Consider the following 22,274-nt stretch of genomic DNA (forward strand, 5'->3'; position numbering starts at 1 on the left):
TCCTTTTGTGTTATCGTTGAAGAAAATGCTGCAAGAAAATGTATTTCCGCGATGTCCTATGTAGCATAGCGCGATAGCATACCACTCTGTACTTTCCTTCCAACATTTCTCAGCCCCCTCAAGTCAGGAGATGTCTTGATGTTTTTCAGGACATGGAGTGGGCCTCCTTTTTCTGTACTGCTTCCCAGAATGTTTAGCACCTGCTTTGTGACTACACAACATCACTTCGATCATTCGAATGACTCAATTGTTGGTGGTATACAATGTTTTTATTGCCAAAGATGGAGAGAGTGTGAATGTGTGGCTTAACTTAGCGATGAGTGACAGGTTTTCTATCTATCTATAAAACCAAATCCCGGAAGACATGTCAAACACACGGCCCAAGTTATGATGCATTGAAAATAAGGGGTGTGAACGGTGCATTGACTGTCCCACAAATGACAAGTACTTCATAAACAAGAGGCCAGAGGGCATTTATTAGTTCATTTGTATGCAGCAGGGGGAACATGTCACGATGTTACATTCACTCCAGCAAACCACAATTACAGTGGCGGCATTGTGTTTGATTAGCATAGCCAACAATGAGACACATTCATAGGACCTAGCGGCGATGTTGAGCAAGGGTTGCCCAATGTGTCTACACCCCACCACGCCATTACTACTATTGAACTTTAAGTGCCTAATATTACATCCAACACAGCAGGAATGTCATTTCAAGGCATTAAGGGGTTTGAAAGAGAAGAAGAAAACGACCATAAATGTGTCATCTTTACCGTGGTGGTGGCCTTCATCTATACAGAGGACACAACATGGCACACACTACACTGTAGCCTAGAAAGCACCAGTTTGACTCGCCTGATTTTTGCACAGCAAACAATTTCCATACTTTTTGAGTCAGACCTCCCTGGCGTCTGCAAAAACAGTTGCATTCATGCAGGTAGAGCGGGAAACAAGTACTTTTTTTACCCTTTCGCACTAAAAGTCAGTAATGAGGGTACATTGTGGTACAAGGTCAAAGAGAATCACTACTTAACTACTATCGTTGTAGAGTCTGCTACAGCCAGCCGGTGTCCTGCGCTTTGATATAGTACACCAAATAAAGACACACTGTAGGCCGTGTCCCAACTACATTACACAAGGTGTGCGTGTGTGTGTTAAGTTTAACCGGAACAATAATTAGGTGGACGTTTTGTAGCAGATAGCAAGAGAACCAAGAACCCTCAAAGGTCGAAGCACATTAAACCGCTCCGATTGTCTCGCATGCGCTTCCCCTAAAAGACCTGACGTCGAAACGCGACTTACTCCGCCCCTTAAGACCATAAAGGGACACCATCTGTACTGTCTCTGGTCCACGTTTCACAGTTCCACCCACGCTGGGGGATTGAGTGGACAACCTGAAGTACCTCTGCGGACCCACACTGGCCTGACGTCAAACTCCAGTCCAACGTCTCCTCCTCCTGGGAAATGTTCATGGGTATTTCCCCTCATAGTGAACACGGGTGGACGAGGATGACAGCATGACAGAGCGAGAGAGAGGGAGGAGGGGGGGGGGGGGGGGGGGGGGGGAACCTGAGTGTGCAAAAACAACATTGTCACTATGGGGTCGTGTCTCCCTCCAGCTTCGCTCTGTGTCGAACATCCTCCTTCGCCTTTGGTCCTTTGAGAGAGGGGTCTTGGAATGGGTGGGCGAGAGAAGGGGTGTGTGGGGGGGGGGGGGGACACTGGGAGACACTGTCAACGGCGGGATTCGATCAGGGCGCCGACAGGGGCTCCTCGGACGGCATCAGCGGACTGCAGGGCGGGGCGGTGCTCAGCGAACGGAACGCAAAGACGGAGGGGTCGTAGGGGCCCGTGTACCTGGGGGCCGGGGGCCGGCCAGCGGCCAGGCTCTGAGGACACAGGAGAGAGGGAGAGAGAGGGGGATGGGGCTTAGTGAGAGACCCACACATACAGTATAGATGGATTCACTGCTCACCCCCCACCCCACCCTATGCAGCAACAAAGTACCAGCATGCTCAGGATGCTAAAGGTAAACTCTTGGCCGTTTTATTTACAGTTACATTTAGAGAATTTAGCAGACGCTTTTAGCCAAAGCGACTAACAGTAAGTACATCCGACCGAAGAAAGAGAAACAGCGATATACATCGCTGTCTTGCACAGTAAGGACATTTAGGTTAATCCGTGGCAGGTCTTCAGACCCGGTTGGACAGAAGTGGCCAGTGGAGGATTACTTGTAGCCTCTCCGTGCCACGGAAGTGATTGATCCGTTTACAACTGGCCAGCCTCAGCCACGTCGCCTCACGGACACGCAGGCCGGGGCCGTACAGCACAGCCCAGCCGGCCGGGGCCGAGCTGCAGATGATGTGAGCGAGCACCAGGCCAGGAGCGTTGCATCATGCACAGATGTGAGCCTTTTGGTTCGCTTTTTTAGTTTTAGTCCTCGAGTCCTGTTTTTTCAAACTTCCATTTCTTGACTTCAATGGAAGATGCTAGAGATCTTCCCGTGGGGCAGCGCAGTGTGGGAAAAAGTGTACACATCAGGCCATGAAATGTGCAAAGTCTGCAAGCAGCGATCCTCTCTGCTGCTAGGAAGCAACATTTCATTCTGGGGTTTTTTCCGCACTGAACTTATCCTTCAGGTTGTTCTGCCCTCCCCACCCCCCAAGCAATGCCCAGCCTTCTCTCTCTCTCTCTCTCTCTCTCTCTCTCTCTCTCTCTCTCTCTCTCTCTCTCTCTCTCTCTCTCTCTCTCTCTCTCTCTCTCTCTCTCTCTCTCTCTCTCTCTCTCTCTCTCTCTCTCTCTCTCTCTCTCTCTCTCTCTCTCTCTCTCTCTCTCTCTCTCTCTCTCTCTCTCTCTCTCTCTCTCTCTCTCTCTCTCTCTCTCTCTCTCTCTCTCTCTCTCTCTCTCTCTCTCTGCAGCTAAAATTAGCCCCACAGTCATTTTCCTACCGGCAGGAAATGACAGGAAGCGGCTTTGTGTGATTTGGCAGCCAGGCAGTACTTTCTCCAGACCCTACTGAGGGGGGGAGGGGGGGGGGGGGGTCAGGAGAAGGTAGGCTGGGGAGTGAGAGAGACTGGAACCACCAAGATAGATGGTCTCTCAATGTAATCAGGAACTGACCCCACTGCTAAGAGGGCTACAGGCAATGTGTGTGTGCATGTGTGTTTTACGTGCATGCATAATGTGTGTACGTCATACTTCATGCCTGGTCAGTGTACATGCAAGCATAAGTGTGTGTCTGTGTGTGAGTTGTATGCTGTTTGTGTGTGTCCCTGTGTGTGTGTGTCGTGTACGTGTATGCAGATGTCTGCCTCTCAAACCGTGTGCGTGTGTCTCCTTTGCAAAGCTTACATCTGCTGCAGTCCACTAAGAGCCCTGATGCTCCGGAAAACTGGGCAGGAGAATTGGAAAATAACCTTCGCGACACACCAACTCTCAGCTATCTCCAAACATAATGTTGCCATGGCGCCAGTGGACATCTATGGGGATTCTGTACTGACAACTGGGTCACGGTAGCACGGCAACAACTCCCTACACCACTTACTGATGTTCCATGGCTCAAGATGGCCACTTACTAACGCACAGGGAATACACTTTGGAAACATGCATGTTTAAAACATGCATGTTTACATGCAAATGGTGATAATCAAAATAGTTTGGTTCTAATCATTTTGCTGCCGCAGAACATTGAGAAGTGACAGTGAGCATGCAAGGAATGTTTTTAGGTTTGGAGAAGGGAGAGAGAGTTGAGAGGTTCTCCACATGGCTGTTGTTAATCAACTCCCTGTCCTGGCTTATGCCTCTCCCATTTTGAGGAGGATCCCTGAACACATCTGTGTCCTCAGTGTGCACGCATGAGCTCTTGTGTGTGCGTGCGTGCGTGCTTGAGTGCGTGTGGGTGGTAGCATTCCCCTTCCTGGCTTCTGCAGTGCAATATAAATGTTGAGGGTGCTTCCCGGAGATGTCAAACAGAGTTTAAGTAGTTCAAGAGGTCATGACCTGAAGACACAAGTGGGGGCATTTTGTCACTGCTGGATTTTTCCGCTGGAAAGTGAAGCCCCCCATAAATCAACCCCAAAGAGATCCACTACCAATGCCGACATCCACTCATCTCCTCTTGAAATAGATGTGTTTATAGGGGTTGGGCAACAAGTGTTTCTGCGTGTGAGTGTGTGTGTGTGTGTGTGTGTATGTGTGGGGGAGGGACACTAAGTGACAGAAAGGATCACACTGCCATAGAAAAAGGCAAAACTACAAAAGAGCAGAGTGGAGGAAGGGGGAGAGGAGGGCAAATGCCCATCCCATCGATTGCCCCCAGACCCACTGTGCTAGCAGATGTCTTCAACCGGAAAACGGCTTGTGCCTGGGGCACGGCTAACGACAGCAACAAACACAACAACAACCACAAGATGGCCACTAACTGGACTGGGGGAAGAATAGGAGGATAATTGGAGATATGGCAGCGCTAGATCAGTGGATCCCGAACAGGATAACAGCCACGGGTGGCTATAAATGGAAGATGACTTCATCCCCTGTAGTGTACAGGGAAAGGGGAGGAAAGGAGGGAGGGAGGGAGGAAGGGAGGGAGGGGAGGGGAGTTTCCATCCCCATCTCTTCTCCCTCGCCCGCACGGCACTTCTCGAAACGATTAATCTCCCATCGAAGAAAGATTACCCCGCTGGTTTCGCTCCGAGACGGCTGAGGAGCCCCCCCTCCATCAGGTTGGAGGGGGGGCTAGGTGCTTGGTGTGTGTGTGTGTGTGTGTGTGTGTGTGTGTGTGTGTGTGTGTGTGTGTGTGTGTGTGTGTGTGTGTGTGTGTGTGTGTGTGTGCGTGTGTCGTCGTCCATGACACATCCACACAGAGACACACACACACACAAACACAAACACACACACACACACACACACACAAACACCAAGCACGCAGACACACACACACACACACACACACAACAAAGTGCGTCATCGGCGTCGGTTGACACCGTCCCACGCGGCGTGACGAGGACGTCACTGGCGCCCCATCTCGCTGCTCACCACGCAGCGCTCCCTTCTGGAGCCCTCGGCCGCCGTGCCAGCGCCGCCGCTCCTCCTTCCAAGCTGGTTCTCCCGCACCACAACCTGCTCTCTCTGGCCCTCCCCGATGAACCAGCTCCAACCGATTGGCTGCGTTGCCTGCTAGTGCGCCCGGCCCCCGGAGGTTGGCTTGTTTTTAAATGAGAAGGATTCTATGTGACTATTACGCGTCTAGCTAACTAGCCTGCAAAGAGGGGAATCCTCCGTTTTAAATACACTACATTCCCCGTCATTTTGGGTTCCTTATTCGAAGCCAAAGTGCAGATAAACCCGTTGGTTTCCTGACGTTATTGCTCTGTTTCTACGAGCAGGGCATGGGAACAAGTGCCATGGCCAGATGCCGTCCCAGCATGCATTTGGAGGGAGATGCGAGGCGCTTGGCAGTGAAACGGCAGAGAGGAGGCTCTCACAACCTTACCGTCACCGTGGCGGACCCCTCCCACTGACCAGCCCATTGTGGCTCTGCAGAGGGTATGGAAAGGCGTGTGTGTGTGTGTGTGTGTGTGTGTGTGTGTGTGTGTGTGTGTGTGTGTGTGTGTGTGTGTGTGTGTGTGTGTGTGTGTGTGTGTGTGTGTGTGTGTCTTCTGTGTGTGTGTGTGTGTCTTCTGTGTGTGTGTGTGTGTGTGTGTGTGTGTGTGTGTGTGGGAGGGGGGGTTTGTGTGAGTGTGGATGTGTGTGAGTGTGGATGTGTGTGAGTGTGGATGTGTGTGTGTGTGTGTGTGTGTGTGTGTGTGTGTGTGTGTGTGTGTGTGTGTGTGTGTGTGTGTGTGTGTGTGTGTGTGTGTGTGTGTGTGTCTGAGACATGGGTTTCAATAAAGAGAGGTTTTGTTTATTAACTCACCCGGATCTTTATAGATCGAGTTTTCCCGCCACAGTTCTTTTTCAGCAGCATTTTCTGTGGAGAATAAACAGAAAACAGAGTCAACTACAATTAAGAAAACCAAGCTTCCATTCAGCCGCACATTTCCTGCCATATTTGTTTTTTTTGTTTTTTTGGGGGCTGCAAAATTGATAGTTGTTGCCATCATCTGATTCATCCCATGCCAAATATATAGTTTCTAACCTTATGAAGCCCAAACACACAAACGCACTAACGCATCAACCAAAGCATCACATCGTTATTGAAACCACATTTTCAGAGGACACTAATCATTCCAGTCAGGTGTGTGTGTGCGTATGTGCGTGCTTGCGTGAAGAATGGAGGGGGAGGGGCAGTTTTTTTTTGACATATAAGAGAACCTATCAGGGTCTCCACACACACACACACACACACACACACACACACACAGACACACAGACACACAGACACACACGCACAGACACACACACACACAGACACACACGCACAGACACACACACACACACAGACACACACACACACAGACACACAGACACACACGCACGCAGGCACACACACACACACACAGACAAAACCAAACAAGTGGGCTTATGCAACATCCTGTCTCCCACTCTGGGGCCATGCAGCCCGGCCGCTCTCGCCCAGCGGTGGGGGCGGCTGTGGAGGCCTCACAATACAGGGGGTTGTCTGGGGGGATGGGGGGAGCAGGTGGGGGGGATGGGGGGAGCAGGTGGGGGGGATGGGTGCCCCGGGGGGAAGAATGGAAACACAAGACTCCTGCTGCTGGGGAGTCGAGTGGGAGACTCGCTGTGCACTTGCCCCCACGCTTAGGTACCCCCCCCCCCCCCCCCTCCCCCCCACAAACACACACACCGGCCCTAGCATACACACACACACACACACACACACACACACACACACACACACACACACACACTCGAACACACTCACATACATCGCACACAACCACACACCACTACAACCCCCACCACAAATCAACCTCCCACCATCACCACCACCACCACCACCTAGACCACCTAGACCACCTAGACCACCACCACCTAGACCACCACCACCACCTAGACCACCTAGACCACCACCACCTAGACCACCTAGACCACCACCACCACCACCACCACCACCTAGACCACCACCATCTAGACCACCTAGACCACCACCACCACCACCACCACCTAGACCACCACCATCTAGACCACCTAGACCACCACCACCACCACCATCTAGACCACCACCATCTAGACCACCTAGACCACCACCACCACCACCACCTAGACCACCACCACCTAGACCACCTAGACCACCACCACCACCACCACCACCTAGACCACCTAGACCACCACCACCTAGACCACCTAGACCACCACCACCACCTAGACCACCATCACCTAGACCACCACCACCTAGACAACCACCACCACCACCTAGACCACCACCACCTAGACCACCACCACCACCACCACCATAACCAACAGCACTACAACCACGACCATCACCAACATCATCTCCACCATCACCACCACCACCACCACCACCACCACCACCATCACCAGCACCAGCACCAACAACATCACAGCCCCCCCACCCATCACTATCACCCCGATCCCAGACCCCTTTCACTTTGATGTATTTTACAATGATAACACACTCAGCTTGTATCGGTATCTGACCACCCTCGTTTGAAACATATGTTTATGCATAGCTCCGTGATGCTTTTCGAGTTGCATCCAATGTTTAAAATGTTTAAAATAAGTGTCAAAGGCCTGTCTTGATGTTGTGATGGAGTGACCAGGTCATGAGGAAATATGCGTCGATACATCTGCTGTCCAACGAAGAGTTGTCTTTGTCCACCATAATCAGGCCAACAAACAATGGCACTGTCACATCTGAGCAATTGGGCGAGGATTAGCATGCATGGTGGATTAGCCAAGGCTAAGAGAAAGCAACCCACTGGCCCTTTTAACCTTGACATAATCACGTCGCAACGCTCACACAAACCGAACCAGAGTGCAACCCAAGTGAAAAAGTGGATGTAAACACTTAAAGATGAACTCTTCACTGCACTTTCTGACTGCCGGAGGAAAGGGTTTGTCTGTTGGTGTGTGTATTCCTCCAGCACGACTCTGGGTAAAATGTACTTTCTCCGCTTTACACACAACTTCACGCAAAACTTCCCAGCGTGACTAAAACAATGGGAAAGAACAAAAGGTGGAGGGAAAGCAAGCGAGAGAGAGCGCCAGAAGGAAAGAAATCACCGCGAGCGGGGCGAGCAAACAGGCAAAACAAACAGACGTTCACAACAAACAAAGAGAAACGAGCGCACGGTCATCCACGGAGGATGTGCCCTGGGGGGGGCAGATGTTGAGGGGTACACTGAGGGAGGGAGGGAGGCGGGCGGCCCCGTGGCGGACGACTGTGGCCCCGCTAAAGGGTTAATGGTAGAGCCCCGCGGTGTCTGCTGCCAGCTACCTCCGTTGGCCCCCTATTGTATTCCCCCCAGCACCACCCATTCCACTTGAGTGACCGTGCATGTGCTGTCACAGTGAGAAGCACTCAGACACGCGCACGCGCACACACTCCCAGCGCAACAGACTGGGAGACACCCTGAAACGCGGATATACGTTCTGAGTGAGGTTCAGGATAGATCGAATCGTGCGGGGAGAAGGGCAGACACAGCACGCGCACAGATACAAGTGTACATGAACGCGCACACGCAACCAGACACACAAACACACAAACAACGCATACGAAAGGCACGCGGGCAAGCTTACAATTACACACACAGACAAAAACACATACACAAACACAAAGACATGCACATCCATCCACACACACACAACTCTTTTGTCATTTCTCCTCCTTTCATTACTGCCCCGCTGTCTGTCATCATCTGCTCCGTCCCTCTGAAAACTAGCCGGAGCATATGGACCCTCAGAACCTGCAGTTTAGCATCCAACAACAACATACACACTCACACACTCACACACACACACACTCCTACACACCCTGTCCCGTGTACGGTGTGGGCCAACAAGTCTATTGGATTTTAATGATCAGCAACGCGGCCTCTCTGCCACTCATTAGCGCTCAGCATTTCTTTCCCTCTGGTTTATTTAATCCTCTCCTTCTGCCCGCGCCCCTCCGTCCTCGTCCCCAGCCCCGCGCCGCAGCTTTGGGGAGAAACCCAGGGCGGACATCTGCCGTCCCTGCCTCCCTCTCCTTCATCCCCACCCAGCGCACACCACCGGGGTGGTGTGGCATCCGGCTGCACACCGGAGGAGACGTGCGTGTGTCTTTGTGTATGTGTGTGCTTGTGTGTGTGTGGGTCTGGTGTGTGTGTTTGTGTGTTGTGTGTGTGTGTGTGTGTGTGTGTGTGTGTGTGTGTGTGTGTGTGTGTGTGTGTGTGTGTGTGTGTGTGTGTGCCTGTGTGTGTGGGTGTGGGGGTGTGAGTTTTGAATGTGTGTACGTATGTACGTACGTGCATACGTTTGTGTATGTGTGTGCGTGCGTTAGTGTGTCTGTGTCTGTCTCTGACAAAGGCTGGTGGGCCAGAATACTCGCCCCTTGTAATTAAGCACTGCGAGGCCCGTTACACCACTTCAGAGTCTGAAACTTACTCTGATTTACATAATGATTTTGTTATTATTATTACGTACTATCTTCCTGCCAGATATGAGCCTGGCATGATACTACATTTTATTTACGCAGATTAATATTTATTTGATTTATTTAAGGAGACAGACAATCCAATTAGCATAATGATCTGTGGATTGTAATGATTTCCTGAAATGTATTTCCTTGAATTCAATACTGTACAGCATATTTCCGACTCAATACTATATGGTGTCTGATTGATATTGTAATTTTATTTTATTTTATTTTATAATGACAGAGATTAAATACAAACAGCGGACAGCTGAGTAAGTCGTGCTCCGTGATGGACGCCGAGACCACCTCGCCACACTAACCTGTTGCATCTTCTCCAGGTCCAGACTGGGCCGGCGCGGCTCCCCGGCGTGGCCGTGGCGGTTCCTGCGGTACGGGGCGGCCGACTGGTCAAAGTGGGTCAGGAGGATGGGCCGTGCCACCGGCTGCACCACCTGCAGCTGGAACCTCAGCGGGGGCGGCATGAGGCTGTGCGGGGGGCTGGAGCTGAAGAGCACCGGGCTGGGGGAGGCGGCCAGGTGAGCTCCAGGCTGCTCCACCACCACCAGAGGCCTGGAAGGGTTGGCCGGGTTCACGGGCGACACGCAGCCGATGACCCCGGTGCCGCCGCTGCCAGCCGCGCCGCCACCGCCGGCCGCGCCGCACAGGTCCCTCACCTCCTCGTCGCTGGAGGCGCTGCTGTGGCGGTCGCCGTGGCGCTGGTGCAAGGCCGACGCCCACTTCCTGCCTTCGCCGATTCGGCTGATGCGCTCAAGCTCCTCCTCCGACGAGTGGCGGTCCAGGTTGGCGTCCAGGAGTAGGCGGAGCCGGCGTAGACGGGCCGGGGAGAGCGGCCCCTGGTTGTGCTGCTGGCTGGTGGCCAACGGGGTGAGGCCGCAGTTCCGACGCCTCTCTGCCCCACAACGCAACACAGCCACACACCCACACACACACATTTGAACGTCAAATGTTAATGCGTTGTCATGACGATAAACTAATGCAATAACTAATTATAAACCCATGGGGTTTGGTAAAGAACTACATACACACCTCTGTCGATTTGTGCAAGTTCCTGATTTTCCCCCTCTGAGTCATCACTCTCAAACCCTTCCCCACTGCCATGGTAAGAAATCTGAGAAAAAAGCACGCATGTATTAAGGTTCGCTCAAATGCATGACATCGCTGTGAAACCCTTTGTATACTAAATGAGTTGTGTTTCCATTTCCCTTGTCATGAATTGAAGCCATTCGATGTCAGTGATTTGTTTGAATAGCAAAGAGATAGCAAAGCATTATTTATCCTAACATAGAGTGAACAAAACTGACCAAAATAAGCATTACAACCCTGACCCTTATTCACCTTAAAAAAGAACACATACTGGAAGTTTAAGCACACCACAAACACTGCAGTGGCAGAAATCAAGAGTGACCTTATTATTAAGTAACTTCCAAGTTACAACATTGTGCTTAGTTCAAGCCACAAGGGGAAAACGCACATCACTGCTCTACAACCATGACATAAATAACAGGTTTTAACCACCACAATACCAACAATTACATAAAATACTTTATTCTAACTGCTGTCTTTGTTAACAGTGCCAACAAGCAACACTTACTTGCATTAGCATTAACAAGAGCAGATGAATCAGCTTATTTGTATGTGGCACCGGCTAAACTGGTAGCTACTTCCGTTTTGTTTCAGCATCTGATCAAGTCTAGTTCTATAAAAAAATAAATCTATTCCTTCTCTGTACAGCAGTAGCAACAAAACAGAAAGCTGGCTGATTGCAGTGCGAAGAGTTAAGTAATGCTGCTCACACTCCGTAATTACCACACTGAGGCATGGGCGAGCAGCTGCCATCTGGGCCTGTGTGCACACACACACACTGGGTGTGTGCGTCTATATGTGTGAAGGGAGGCACGCACACACATGCACACACACACACACACGCACACACACACACAGAAACACATGCACGCACCAACAGTGTCCCCCCTCCACTGTGCAATTCATACTTGCCTACACGCCTTCTCTGTACTCGCATTCACAGGCAATTAAAACGGGAGTGTGTTTTTTTTGGAGAGAGATTTGGGTTAGGGAAACATTTGAGCATGGTCCTAATGACTTCATTTAAAGTAAGATTGTTGATTCAAGATCCACACGTTTCCGCAGCAAGTCTTAAGATAAACAACAACAACCCACGCCTAGCCGGGTCCTGCTGTCTTTCTCCATCTAAGAGGAATCTCACAAAGGCTTTAGAAATATACTGGGGAGGGAAGCAGGTATGCATCCACCCTGACAATGGTATTTCCTACAAGCCCGGATCCCCAGCCACAGATGAACGGTGTTTGCGATATCAAATGTCTGCGATATTAAAGAAAAGCTACTTGATTTGAAACTTTGTTGACTTATAGGGACCATGTTCGATTTCTCTCAAGGAGAAGATGACTTATAGCTCAAACACTTTATAAATAACAGTAATAATAATTAAGAACTGTACTTAAATGTATCAGCCGATATATAAGTGGTAACAAGTAGTTAATCCTTATGGGTGGGGTGACATCGAATGTTCTTTGGAACTCCTCAGAAACCATTTCAGTCAGGTAAATGAACTATTGTGTCACACAACAATGACACCACCATTAACACTGACCGTCACCGATCTGACACCCATTTGTTAACAACGCTGCACGCCGTGAAGTATTGTGTGAATGATGAATGATTTAGCCAATTTGAAACAAACCCGAAGATTGAAGATTTGCTTATGCATGTGTTACTCATAGATTATTACAGCATGTTTAATTCCATTCAATGTCTCAATGGAGACTTAAAAATAAAGTGTTGAGACAGCATAAATTAGCTACTAGGTGCTTATCGTGCGTAAGATGCTAAAAGGGGGGGGGGGGGGTATGGAGAGACTGTGTTTAGTGCGTTTGTGTGTCAGGAGTAGTTGAATGGAATCCTTGTCTCTGACTTGCATCGCTGAGCCGTCTACTAATCGGGATCAATGGCAGTCCTGCAGCGTGCAATGTCACCGCGTATACGCATGCCACCCAATACTCTCTCACTCGTCCTCCCTCGGCCTTCTCTCTGCTACACACACACACACACATACACACACTCACACAAATACACTCAACTACACACACATAAACACCTACAGGGACACACATACAAGGCATCAGCATTGCTCTGCCCTTCCGCATGGACAAGGGACACTCTAGCTCTCCCTTTTCCTCTCTGGGTCACGCACACACAAACACAAGTAAACACACACGCACCGAAAAAAAACAATGCAAATCCACATATCACGGTCAGCTTGGCTTTAACAGATCTACCTCTATGGCCATAGTGTAAATAGTCTTGATCAGGGTAAGCTACCCTGCACCAGGACCGTAACCGGGTCAATAGAGGCCTAAGTCCCCTAGTGAAGCGATGCTCATTAACCCTTAACACTTATTCTCGGTTGACAGCCTCCAGGACTCTGTGTGGCGTTTCAGTTAGGCATTCAGGTAGGGAGGGAGTGAGGAAAAGTTCAACGCACTCGTGTGTTTGGCGTTGAGTGGAGGGCCCTTCGTGGCCTGGACTGTTTTTGGAGATGAAGTGTAAACAAATTGCTCAATCTGCAAAGCGAGGGTTGTAATGTCCTTGCTTTTCATTTAAAATCAACAGATGACCAAATAGCATTGTCCCAGTGGAAGACATGTTGTCCTGTTAAATCCACAAGTCAGTGGCACCGTGAGACGAGTTAGGCAAGAGAAGGAACACATAGTCACTCATGGTATCATATACCGTCTGACGGTATCATAAAGCATTATGAGCATGTGCGAGGGCAACAATGACCGATAGATTATTTGCTATACGGTATTCTAAAAGAGAGCAGATGGCTGTTGATAATAATTAAAATAGCACACAGTATCTCAGCTTATTAACTGTAAGCTTATCTGTTTCTGTCCGTGTGTGCAGGGGGGGGGGGGGGGTGTGGTTGTGTGTGTGGTCGTGTGTGAGAGAAGAGGGTGAGAAAGAGGATGAGAATGTGTGTTAGATGACGTGTTACAGAATGTACAGTGTATGTGGTGTGTGTGTGTGTGTGTGTGTGTGTGTGTGTGTGTGTGTGTGTGTGTGTGTGTGTGTGTGTGTGTGTGTGTGTGTGTGTGTGTGTGTGCGCGTGTGTCTGTCTGTGCGTGTGTGTGCGTGTGCATGTGTAGGCCAACCAATGCTCATCTCAGCCTTTTGGACGCATTAGTATTTAGACTTAAGCAATGGAACGAAACCCAATTCCTTACATGAATGCACCATAACTTAGTGCGATGAAAACAATAACTGCATAGCCTATGGCCTACTAAGCAGCATGTCACATAACCAAAGCAAACCCACACCTTTCACAAACACGAACCACTTTCTTTTTAGTGCTATTTTCGAAGGTGTATTGTAGGCCTACTAAAGGCAATAATCCAGGACACGTATCAAAAAGTTACAACTATTCTTCGTAGGACTTATAGCCAACTGGTCCAACCTAATGGGACGAGCACACAATGAGTTATTATGCGTTATAATTCCACACCAATACGTACCTTTAGCTGGAAGGGATGGATCTCATTGAGCGAATGTCTTCTAAGCTTCTTTGTCAACGTCTTCAGCATTGTCCCCCTGCTTTGCTTATGGCTTATTGTTCTACTATAAATGTCGTAGCTGTAAAAAATAAAAAAAATACTGGACCGACGCAGCACGTCAACTACGCTTCATTAAATTGTACCACTTCGCACATTAAAAGGCACAGGACTTTCACTTCTGCTGATTGCCAAACGTTTGTACAAAAACAATACTGTTGAACAGCTGCAGTCAGCTCCGAGACCGACCATCGATCACCACCAAACTTATCTTGTTGCCGAGAGTGATATCGAAATAGGTGAAACTGCGTCAATAGGCATTTTGGAAGTTTGCAAGTACGCTTGTTATTGCGCGTTCATTGGAGTTGCATTGCGACGCGTCTCGAACAGTCGCGTTCTCGGAGCTCAGTGGATGAACCGGTAACCTCACTCTGTCCGTCCTTCTTCATCTTAAAGACTGGGACGAAGAATGTACATAGGCCTAACACGTCACGTTGAAAAGAACAGGAATAAAAAAAGAAGCAACTTTCTTTGCGCCCCAGACACGCACACACGCACACTCGCATACATACACACAACAAAATGCACTTCGTTTACATGATGAACACTCATAGTACTCCTCTCGCTTGTGCATCCTGTTCGCTCATTGGCCGCTCGGCTCAGTGATGTCATGTTTTGACCCAGGGAGGGGGGGAGCGTTTAAAGCCACATTCACTCATGTGTTCAACTCATCTGATACCAAGATAGGCCTATACAACATGCAGGCATATTATGTGTCTCGGTTTGTAGTGTCTATGTTTAGATTACAACACTATTCATTTGAAAGTGCCATGCCTCTTCTTATTCAACTAAATTCCGTGCTATGCAGTATCTTTACAGAAAAGCGTTACTCAGTTCCCGATGAGCCAAATGGCTTTAAGATGTATTGAAGATTTTCCTAATGATCTACATTGTAACAAACGTATAATAAATATATGTACTACTCATTTTGTGGGTTAGATATTAAGGTAGAGTTTTACTGTGCTGCGTACATAATTTCCAACTGTACTTTGCATTGTTTACGTGAAATCAAGCCCACAAACTATGACATGATTGCCTGACTGTGCTTTCCAGGTACCACTAAGCCCCATTTTCCGTTTGGCATCACGCCACGGTCTATATACTTAGCCGTGTAGACCACCTGCATAGCTTCTCCCATTAGGGCTGCTGGCTTACTGAGTGTTAAGCCAGCAGCCAGCCAGCATGTTATGTTTTACACACTGCTGCAAAGGGAAGGAGTGATACTCAATGATGGAATAAAATTGCGTCATCATAATCATGATAATACAATATTTGGTAAATGCTTTTATCCAAAGCATCTTACACTACCATGAGTGTGTAGAATGGGTCATCATTATTTCTCAAACCCACAACCATGCCAATCAAAGATACATGGGTTTATTGGAGAAGTTTACTCAAAGGCATTATTGGCCGAGAATTGTGGATTTGCAAGGTTAAATAATTTGATGCTGTTTGGATGTGGTTAGGGTCTGGATAAGGGACTGGGTGATGCTACACAACACATGCACATATAGGCCTGCATAGAGATAGATGAATCCTTGCAGGAGCTTGTCTGTCCACTAGTGATATCTGGCCATGGCATGGGGCTGGTTGTCTGGGTCGGCAGCCATGGCGACCCCCCCTTACTTGCAACACAAGCCCACTGGTTCAGTTCAATTCCTTCCAGTTTGCACACTGAGGACCAGGGATGATGCGTTTTACCCCAGGCCCTCTTAAACCACACACAATAACAGCTTTATCATGCGGAAAAAATACTGCATTTTGGAAAATGTTTTCAACAACCTAATTTAAGGTACTTGACTATTTTTTCTTGAAAATACTAATAATACTTGAAAAGTCACGGAGCAAAATCCCCCATGCAGAATCCCTGTGATCTCCTTGTAATCAGGTCAAGCACCTTGCAGACCATTGGACTTGCAGGCCATTACAGAAAGAGAGAAAGTCATGTATTATTGCTGTGAGTGAGGCATCCGGTTTCAATGAGGTCATTCTTTGCAACTATACTTTCCGTAACAGACAGTAGTTGCAAATGTGGTCTGTTGTCCAGATGTGTGTGTGTGTGTGTGTGTGTGTGTGTGTGTGTGTGTGTGTGTGTGTGTGTGTGTGTGTGTGTGTGTGTGTGTGTGTGTGTGTGTGTGTGTGTGTGTGTGTGTGTGTGTGTGCGTGTGGTTTGAAGTGTTTTCATGTGTGTGTGTGTGTGTGTGTGTGTGTGTGTGTGTGTGTGTGTGTGTGTGTGTGTGTGTGTGCGTTCGGTGTATGGTTGTGTGTGCGTACATTTGCATTGCATGTGAACTATCAGTTCCTTGGATTCAATTATAAAATGTAATCAAACACAAAGATAATGTTCCCAAATATATATGAATGTTGCTAAAAATATAGATTTACAAATAGCAACTATACCTCTTGAAGCATATTGGCCTATTATAGCTATGACAATGCAGACCCATGCATCATCATGCTGGGGTCTGTTTACCCCTTCAAGCTGTATTAGTAAACAGTATACACTCAGCTGTCACTGTGTACAGGTAGAAGCAGAAAGAGATAATAGGTTAGATTCATTATATGTATCTGCTTACACACGTTCACAGTAGCCAACCTGAGAGCTTTACATGTTTGGGCTCAGGTGGTCAATGACCTGGTGACTCATGGCTCCCTTCCAGGTCAAAAGGATCTTTTGCACATTTTTATTCCCACCATGAAGGTTTTGGTCATCATCATCTACTAATGAGGTTGTGTGTTCTTATTTAATAATACTTCACATAGATTAAATTGATTGGTGACACATGTTTTCCGTAATAGTTATTATTTGTTTTGTATAATTCACATTTCATGTCAACATTTTTTGACACGTAGGCCTATGTATAACTCTGCATCAGTGCCAGAGGTCTCACGTGCTTATTTTGATTTCACCACAAGAGGGCAGCATTTTTATACTTTAAGAGAGAGGGACCACGACAAGGACCAGTAGCAGGCCCTTACGAGGCCGTGGTCATCAAACTTTAATTGTCTAGAGATGTTGAGTTTGCTGAGCAGGTATGTGCAGGAGAGGGAACGTGACTGACTATAGTTATTACCGCCACCCATTTCTCATTGATTATCTTTATTATAATAATAATCATTAATATTTTTCTTGTTATTATTATTTGTATTCTTTATAATCAGTTTATGATGTTTATTATACTCTGTATCTGAAAAATTGAGCTCCTCATTGAGGATGGGTTAACCATAGCTGGCCTGGCACGGGCAATGACTTGGACTAGTTTATCAAACAAAGCTCCCTCATCACAATGCGCTACCATGATCATAAGTAGGCCTAAAAGACCTTTATGTTTTGTTAAAATCTTTAACATCTTGCCCGTTGTATCTGATAAAACACAATGTCCATCACCAACTAGGCCTACTTATTATACAAATCAGAGTAGCCTATCTCGGGCTACGTTTTATTGCCTTCTAGTAGCGTTTATAGCTTGTCATGTCATAAATAAGAAGGCTGCTTTAAACAGGCTGATACGCAAATAGTTTAGCCTGCTATAACACAGAACTTATCATGATTTGAAGTATTATGCTCAATCAATGTCTACTAAAACCGGGTTTCAGCAACTGGGATTGTGGACCATTTGCAACAGCGCCACCCATTGAAGATCAGAAACAACGAGTATAAGGCAATATAAGAAGAAAACCACAGCAATATTTGTTCTTATTATTATTGAATATTGTTTTTCAATCTTAATAATGAATACTGGAAATAGAAAGCTTTGAGTATATACTTTTAGAGACAATTGCAAGTGACAAGATGCACCCCAAAATGCTGCAGTTGAGGCTTACAGGGGATCTCAAGTGTCAATCAGGTGTCACGGCTGATCTATATGTCAGTGGTTTTCTTTCTTTTAGAGGTCTTTCCTGAAATTCCCTGATGTTGCATCTTCTACCTGGCAAGTGCATAATAATTGAGATAGCCCTACCAATTAGAGAGTGTAGGCCTACTAAGTGTAGGCCAAAACATTTAACTGGAATTGTTCAATGTTTTGAACGGTTTCATTGCAACTCATCCAATTGATCCCATCAGGCCTACTAGTGCTAAATGGTTGTGTTTTCAATAACTAAATTGAGGCTTATTTCCTGTCTTCTTCTTTTCCTTGGCTAATCATGTAAAAATAATATGATTAATCTACGAAGGAATCTGACTTAGGTTTAGCCTGACATTGTTTTCCATTAACTTAAATGAATCATAGAGCAAGAAAACAAGACCCTGGGGAATATTTTGTCGATTTTCTTATCTAGGACATGATCATGGTAAAATGGGAATACTGTAATTCCTGATGTAACACTGTAGCTCAGAATCCAAAATAAGTATATTCTGTGTAAGCTCTAAAACCCTTTTAGTCCTAGATACCTACTGTAGCCTATATGGGACTGTATTTCCACGAGATAATTCTTGTTCCTTCAGTCCTCTGCCTTCGACCCGGTGTGATGGGAGAATGTGTGTGTGCGGTCAGAGCGGTGTAATCGATGATGTCAACATTCTTATTCCATCTGCCTCGTCAGTCGTTGAACATTGCTGAAATAGCCGATGACAAATCGGCGGGCTGACCTTCCCCACGTCACCAGGCTCTGTTTTTAGCGAGCACACTAAATAAACCTCAGCCCACTTGGCCTTGGAAGTCCTTGTCTTTCCTGGTTGCCTTGATGCCCACATCGCCCACGCACTCCCCTGGATAACAACACCGTATGCCGGGCTCTACACAGCCTCTCGCTCATACACACACTCTCTCCCTCTCTCGCTCCATGATCCTCTCTCACCCACTGACCCACTGGCGGAAATGTGTGTGCGTAGGGCTCATGTGTTTGAGGGAATTGTTTTAGATACACAGGTGGCTATTTTCTGTTCTTTTATTGTTTAAAAAAAAAGAAAGAAAATGAATAAGTTACGCAATGTTTGTTTATCCTTCCTCTCTCCCACACTCTCTCTCTCTCTCTCTCTCTCTCTCTCTCTCTCTCTCTCTCTCTCTCTCTCTCTCTCTCTCTCATTCTCTTTGTCTCTCTCTCTCTCTCTCCATCTAGAGTCTCTCTCTCTCTCTCTCTCTCTCTCTCTCTCTCTCTCTCTCTCTCTCTCTCTCTCTCTCTCTCTCTCTCTCTCTCTCTCTCTCTCTCTGGCTTTGCTGGTCTTTTTTATACACTTGGCTTGTGGCAACATAGATTTACAGGAAGTTTGACGGTCAGAAATAGACGTGGGCTGAATCCACTTAAACACAATGTGCAAATAATTCCTGTGAAAAAAGCTTTTTTTTTAGGCTACTGCTGGCTTCCTTCGAAGACCACGACCAGCTCAGTCTGAACGAGACTGAAATGCAATGTTTGCACTAATGGCATGCCACTCTCAGAGCGAGTCAACAAACAACCAATCAAAGGTCACAATCACAACCAAACTTAATTGTAGCCCTTTAGTCATGTTAGGGTTGGAGCGTATAGAGTAAGAGCTTTTTTTTCGCTTTCAGAAATGACTTGTATCTAATAATCTGGAATTCCTGCCCTTAGTCCTTACCTTTACAATCAAATGAACCAACCCAACCATCATATAACTTTAACCTAAGCCAATATAACATTGTACTGTCCAATGCTAACATGACCCCACCTCGTTGTTTCCTGCCTTCTCTCAAGACAGGCTGTTGGCTTATATTTAGATACGATTGTGATGAAACCTGTCTGAAGCAGAAGGATGATGTCATGGAAAGTGTGAGGTTTCCAAACAGCTGTATTCACCACATGTCAGTCAGTTGACCACACATGATCTAACATGACATCATTGAGAAAGTGCACCCAGTCTCAACAAACAGAGATTTAGACCATTCATTGTAACGGTAACAAGCAACAACCATATCTAGAGTTCTTTGAAAATGTAAAGTAACCACCTCTGGAAACCCAAAACATGAACCACATTTATTCAAGTATTTAATCATCCTTAGGTAGGATAAATAGGTTGTAAACTATGTTGACACATATTTAATTTGGGAAGCCTTTAGATATTCCTATTTCTGTACTTGTTTATTTGACATCACAAGTGCAACATTTATTGAAAACCTCTCTCTGACTCTATCTCATTATCCATCAACTCCTCTGACTTTAAGTACAAATTTATATCTAATGCAACCAGCAGAGGGCAGTAAAGTCCTTCACTTTGCTAGTATTCCGCACCGGTAGATGCTGAGCGCTGCTGGTGTGTGCGTGTGTGAGCGTGTGCGTGTGTGTGTGCGTGTGTGTGTGTGTGTGTGTGTGTGTGTGTGTGTGTGTGTGTGTGTGTGTGTGTGTGTGTGTGTGTGCGTGTGTGTGTGTGTGTGTGTGTGCGTGTGCGTGTGTGTGTGTGTGTGCGTGTGTGTGTGTGTGTGTGCGTGCGTGTGTGTGTGTGCGTGCGTGTGTTTGTGCGTGTGTGTGGTGTGTGCGTGCATGTGTTTGTGCGTGTGTGTGGTGTGCGCGCGTGTGTGGTGTGCATGTGAGAGAGCTGCATGTCCGCGTGTGTGATTGGTTGTGGGTTTGTGTGTTGGTTTGTGTGTCTGTGTGTTTGTGCCCACTGCCCACCTTGTGGACCTGAAGTGCACCGGGCTCGGATGTAGATCCCAAACCGTGCGGTATATTTAGAGCCGACACAAGCGCACCAGGTAAGAGGTCTGGCCCTCTGCGTTCCACCTAACCCCTCCCGCCCCCCCGCCGCCCCCCCCACTCTCCATTGGCGAGTACATGATTGCTGAGGTTGCTATAGTGACCGGAAGCATGGAAACAGAAGGTGTCGCTCTTGTAACCCCGCTGCCGGAATCAGCCGAATAGTAATTTAGAGAGCGACGGGGCTCAGAGACGGGTCTGCTAAAGATAGCCAGCGGAGAGGAAGTAGGGGAGCGGGAACCGAGGACTCCCGACAGGGACTACTGTATTGTTTCGCAGTAGATTATGGATATTATTACAGCTATGCACCCCATCTTCATCCTCCTACTTTCTAATACATCCTACTACATCCCTTAAGATAACTGTGCTTTTATTGCTTTGGCTGACCGTTTATTTAGATTGTGTCATCATATTTGTTCTTCAGGTTCGCAATTGCACTTGAGGGAAGTTAGTTGGGCACTTTTTAATTTATCTTTGGTTTATTTATTGGTTGTCAATGTTCCGGACACCCTTTATTAATCTTTTACCCCTGCAACCCAATGTTTTATATCGCCTTCATATACACACACACACACACACACACACACACGCACACGCACACGCACACACACACACACACAGAAACACACACACACACACACACACACACACACACACACAGACACAGACACACACACACACACAGACACAGACACAGACACACACACACACACACACACACACACACACACACACACACACACACACAGAATCTGCACACCTTTCTCTTCACACACCTATGTCATGTCCCTCTCTTTGTCCACTGACCCTTGTGGCTCCAGCTGTACGCTCCTATTTGGCTTTGCTTTCACTTCTTCCTGTCTCTCATGCTTTCTCCTCTCTCTCTCTCTCTCTCTCTCTCTCTCTCTCTCTCTCTCTCTCTCTCTCTCTCTCTCTCTCTCTCTCTCTCTCTCTCTCTCTCTCTCTCTCTCTCTCTCTTTCTCCCACTCTGCCTCTCTCTCCCACTCTTTCTCTATCCATTCAATACTTAATCTACCCCCCACCAAACCTTGCACACTCTCTGACACACACACAGACACACACACACACACAAACACGCATGGGCTGGTGCGCACGTAGCGGATGGTGGCGGCCCACTCAGTCCTCTCGGAGACCAGAAGGTGTGTCCCACTCTCACTCTGCCTTTGCGTCATGGAACACAGAGAGAGAGAGAGAGAGAGGTAGAGAGCAAGGGAGACTGAGAGGGAGAGAGGGAGAGAGCAGGGGAGACTGAGAGGGAGAGAGGGAGAGTGCAGGGGAGACTGCGAGGGAGAGAGGGAGAGAGCAGGGGAGACTGAGAGGGAGAGAGGGAGAGA

The 22,274-nt window shown here is 47.6% G+C and overlaps 1 protein-coding gene across 1 annotated transcript; it reads right to left on the reverse strand.

Moving 5' to 3' along the window:
• Positions 1-448: 448 nt before the first annotated feature.
• On the reverse strand, positions 449-14,806 carry si:dkey-16j16.4 (uncharacterized). Its single transcript, XM_030355999.1, has 5 exons — positions 14,170-14,806; positions 10,646-10,727; positions 9,919-10,508; positions 5,915-5,968; positions 449-1,889 (listed from the first exon to the last, which is right to left on the reverse strand). The coding sequence occupies exons 1-5, from the start codon at positions 14,236-14,238 to the stop codon at positions 1,752-1,754; spliced, it is 933 nt and encodes a 310-aa protein (XP_030211859.1). The 5' UTR covers positions 14,239-14,806; the 3' UTR covers positions 449-1,751.
• Between the last annotated feature and the right edge of the window lie 7,468 nt (positions 14,807-22,274).

This window comes from Gadus morhua, chromosome 5 (assembly GCF_902167405.1).
Source record: "Gadus morhua chromosome 5, gadMor3.0, whole genome shotgun sequence".
Classification (NCBI taxonomy): Eukaryota; Metazoa; Chordata; class Actinopteri; order Gadiformes; family Gadidae; genus Gadus; species Gadus morhua.

Excerpts from the sequence above, each read along its gene's own strand:
- si:dkey-16j16.4 (XM_030355999.1), bottom strand. The coding sequence starts at position 14,238 with ATGCTGAAGACGTTGACAAAGAAGCTTAGAAGACATTCGCTCAATGAG. Across the intron at positions 10,509-10,645 it reads ACTTGCACAAATCGACAGAG|AGAGGCGTCGGAACTGCGGC; the intron begins GTGTGTATGTAG and ends GTTGTGGGGCAG. Across the intron at positions 5,969-9,918 it reads ACCTGGAGAAGATGCAACAG|AAAATGCTGCTGAAAAAGAA; the intron begins GTTAGTGTGGCG and ends TATTCTCCACAG.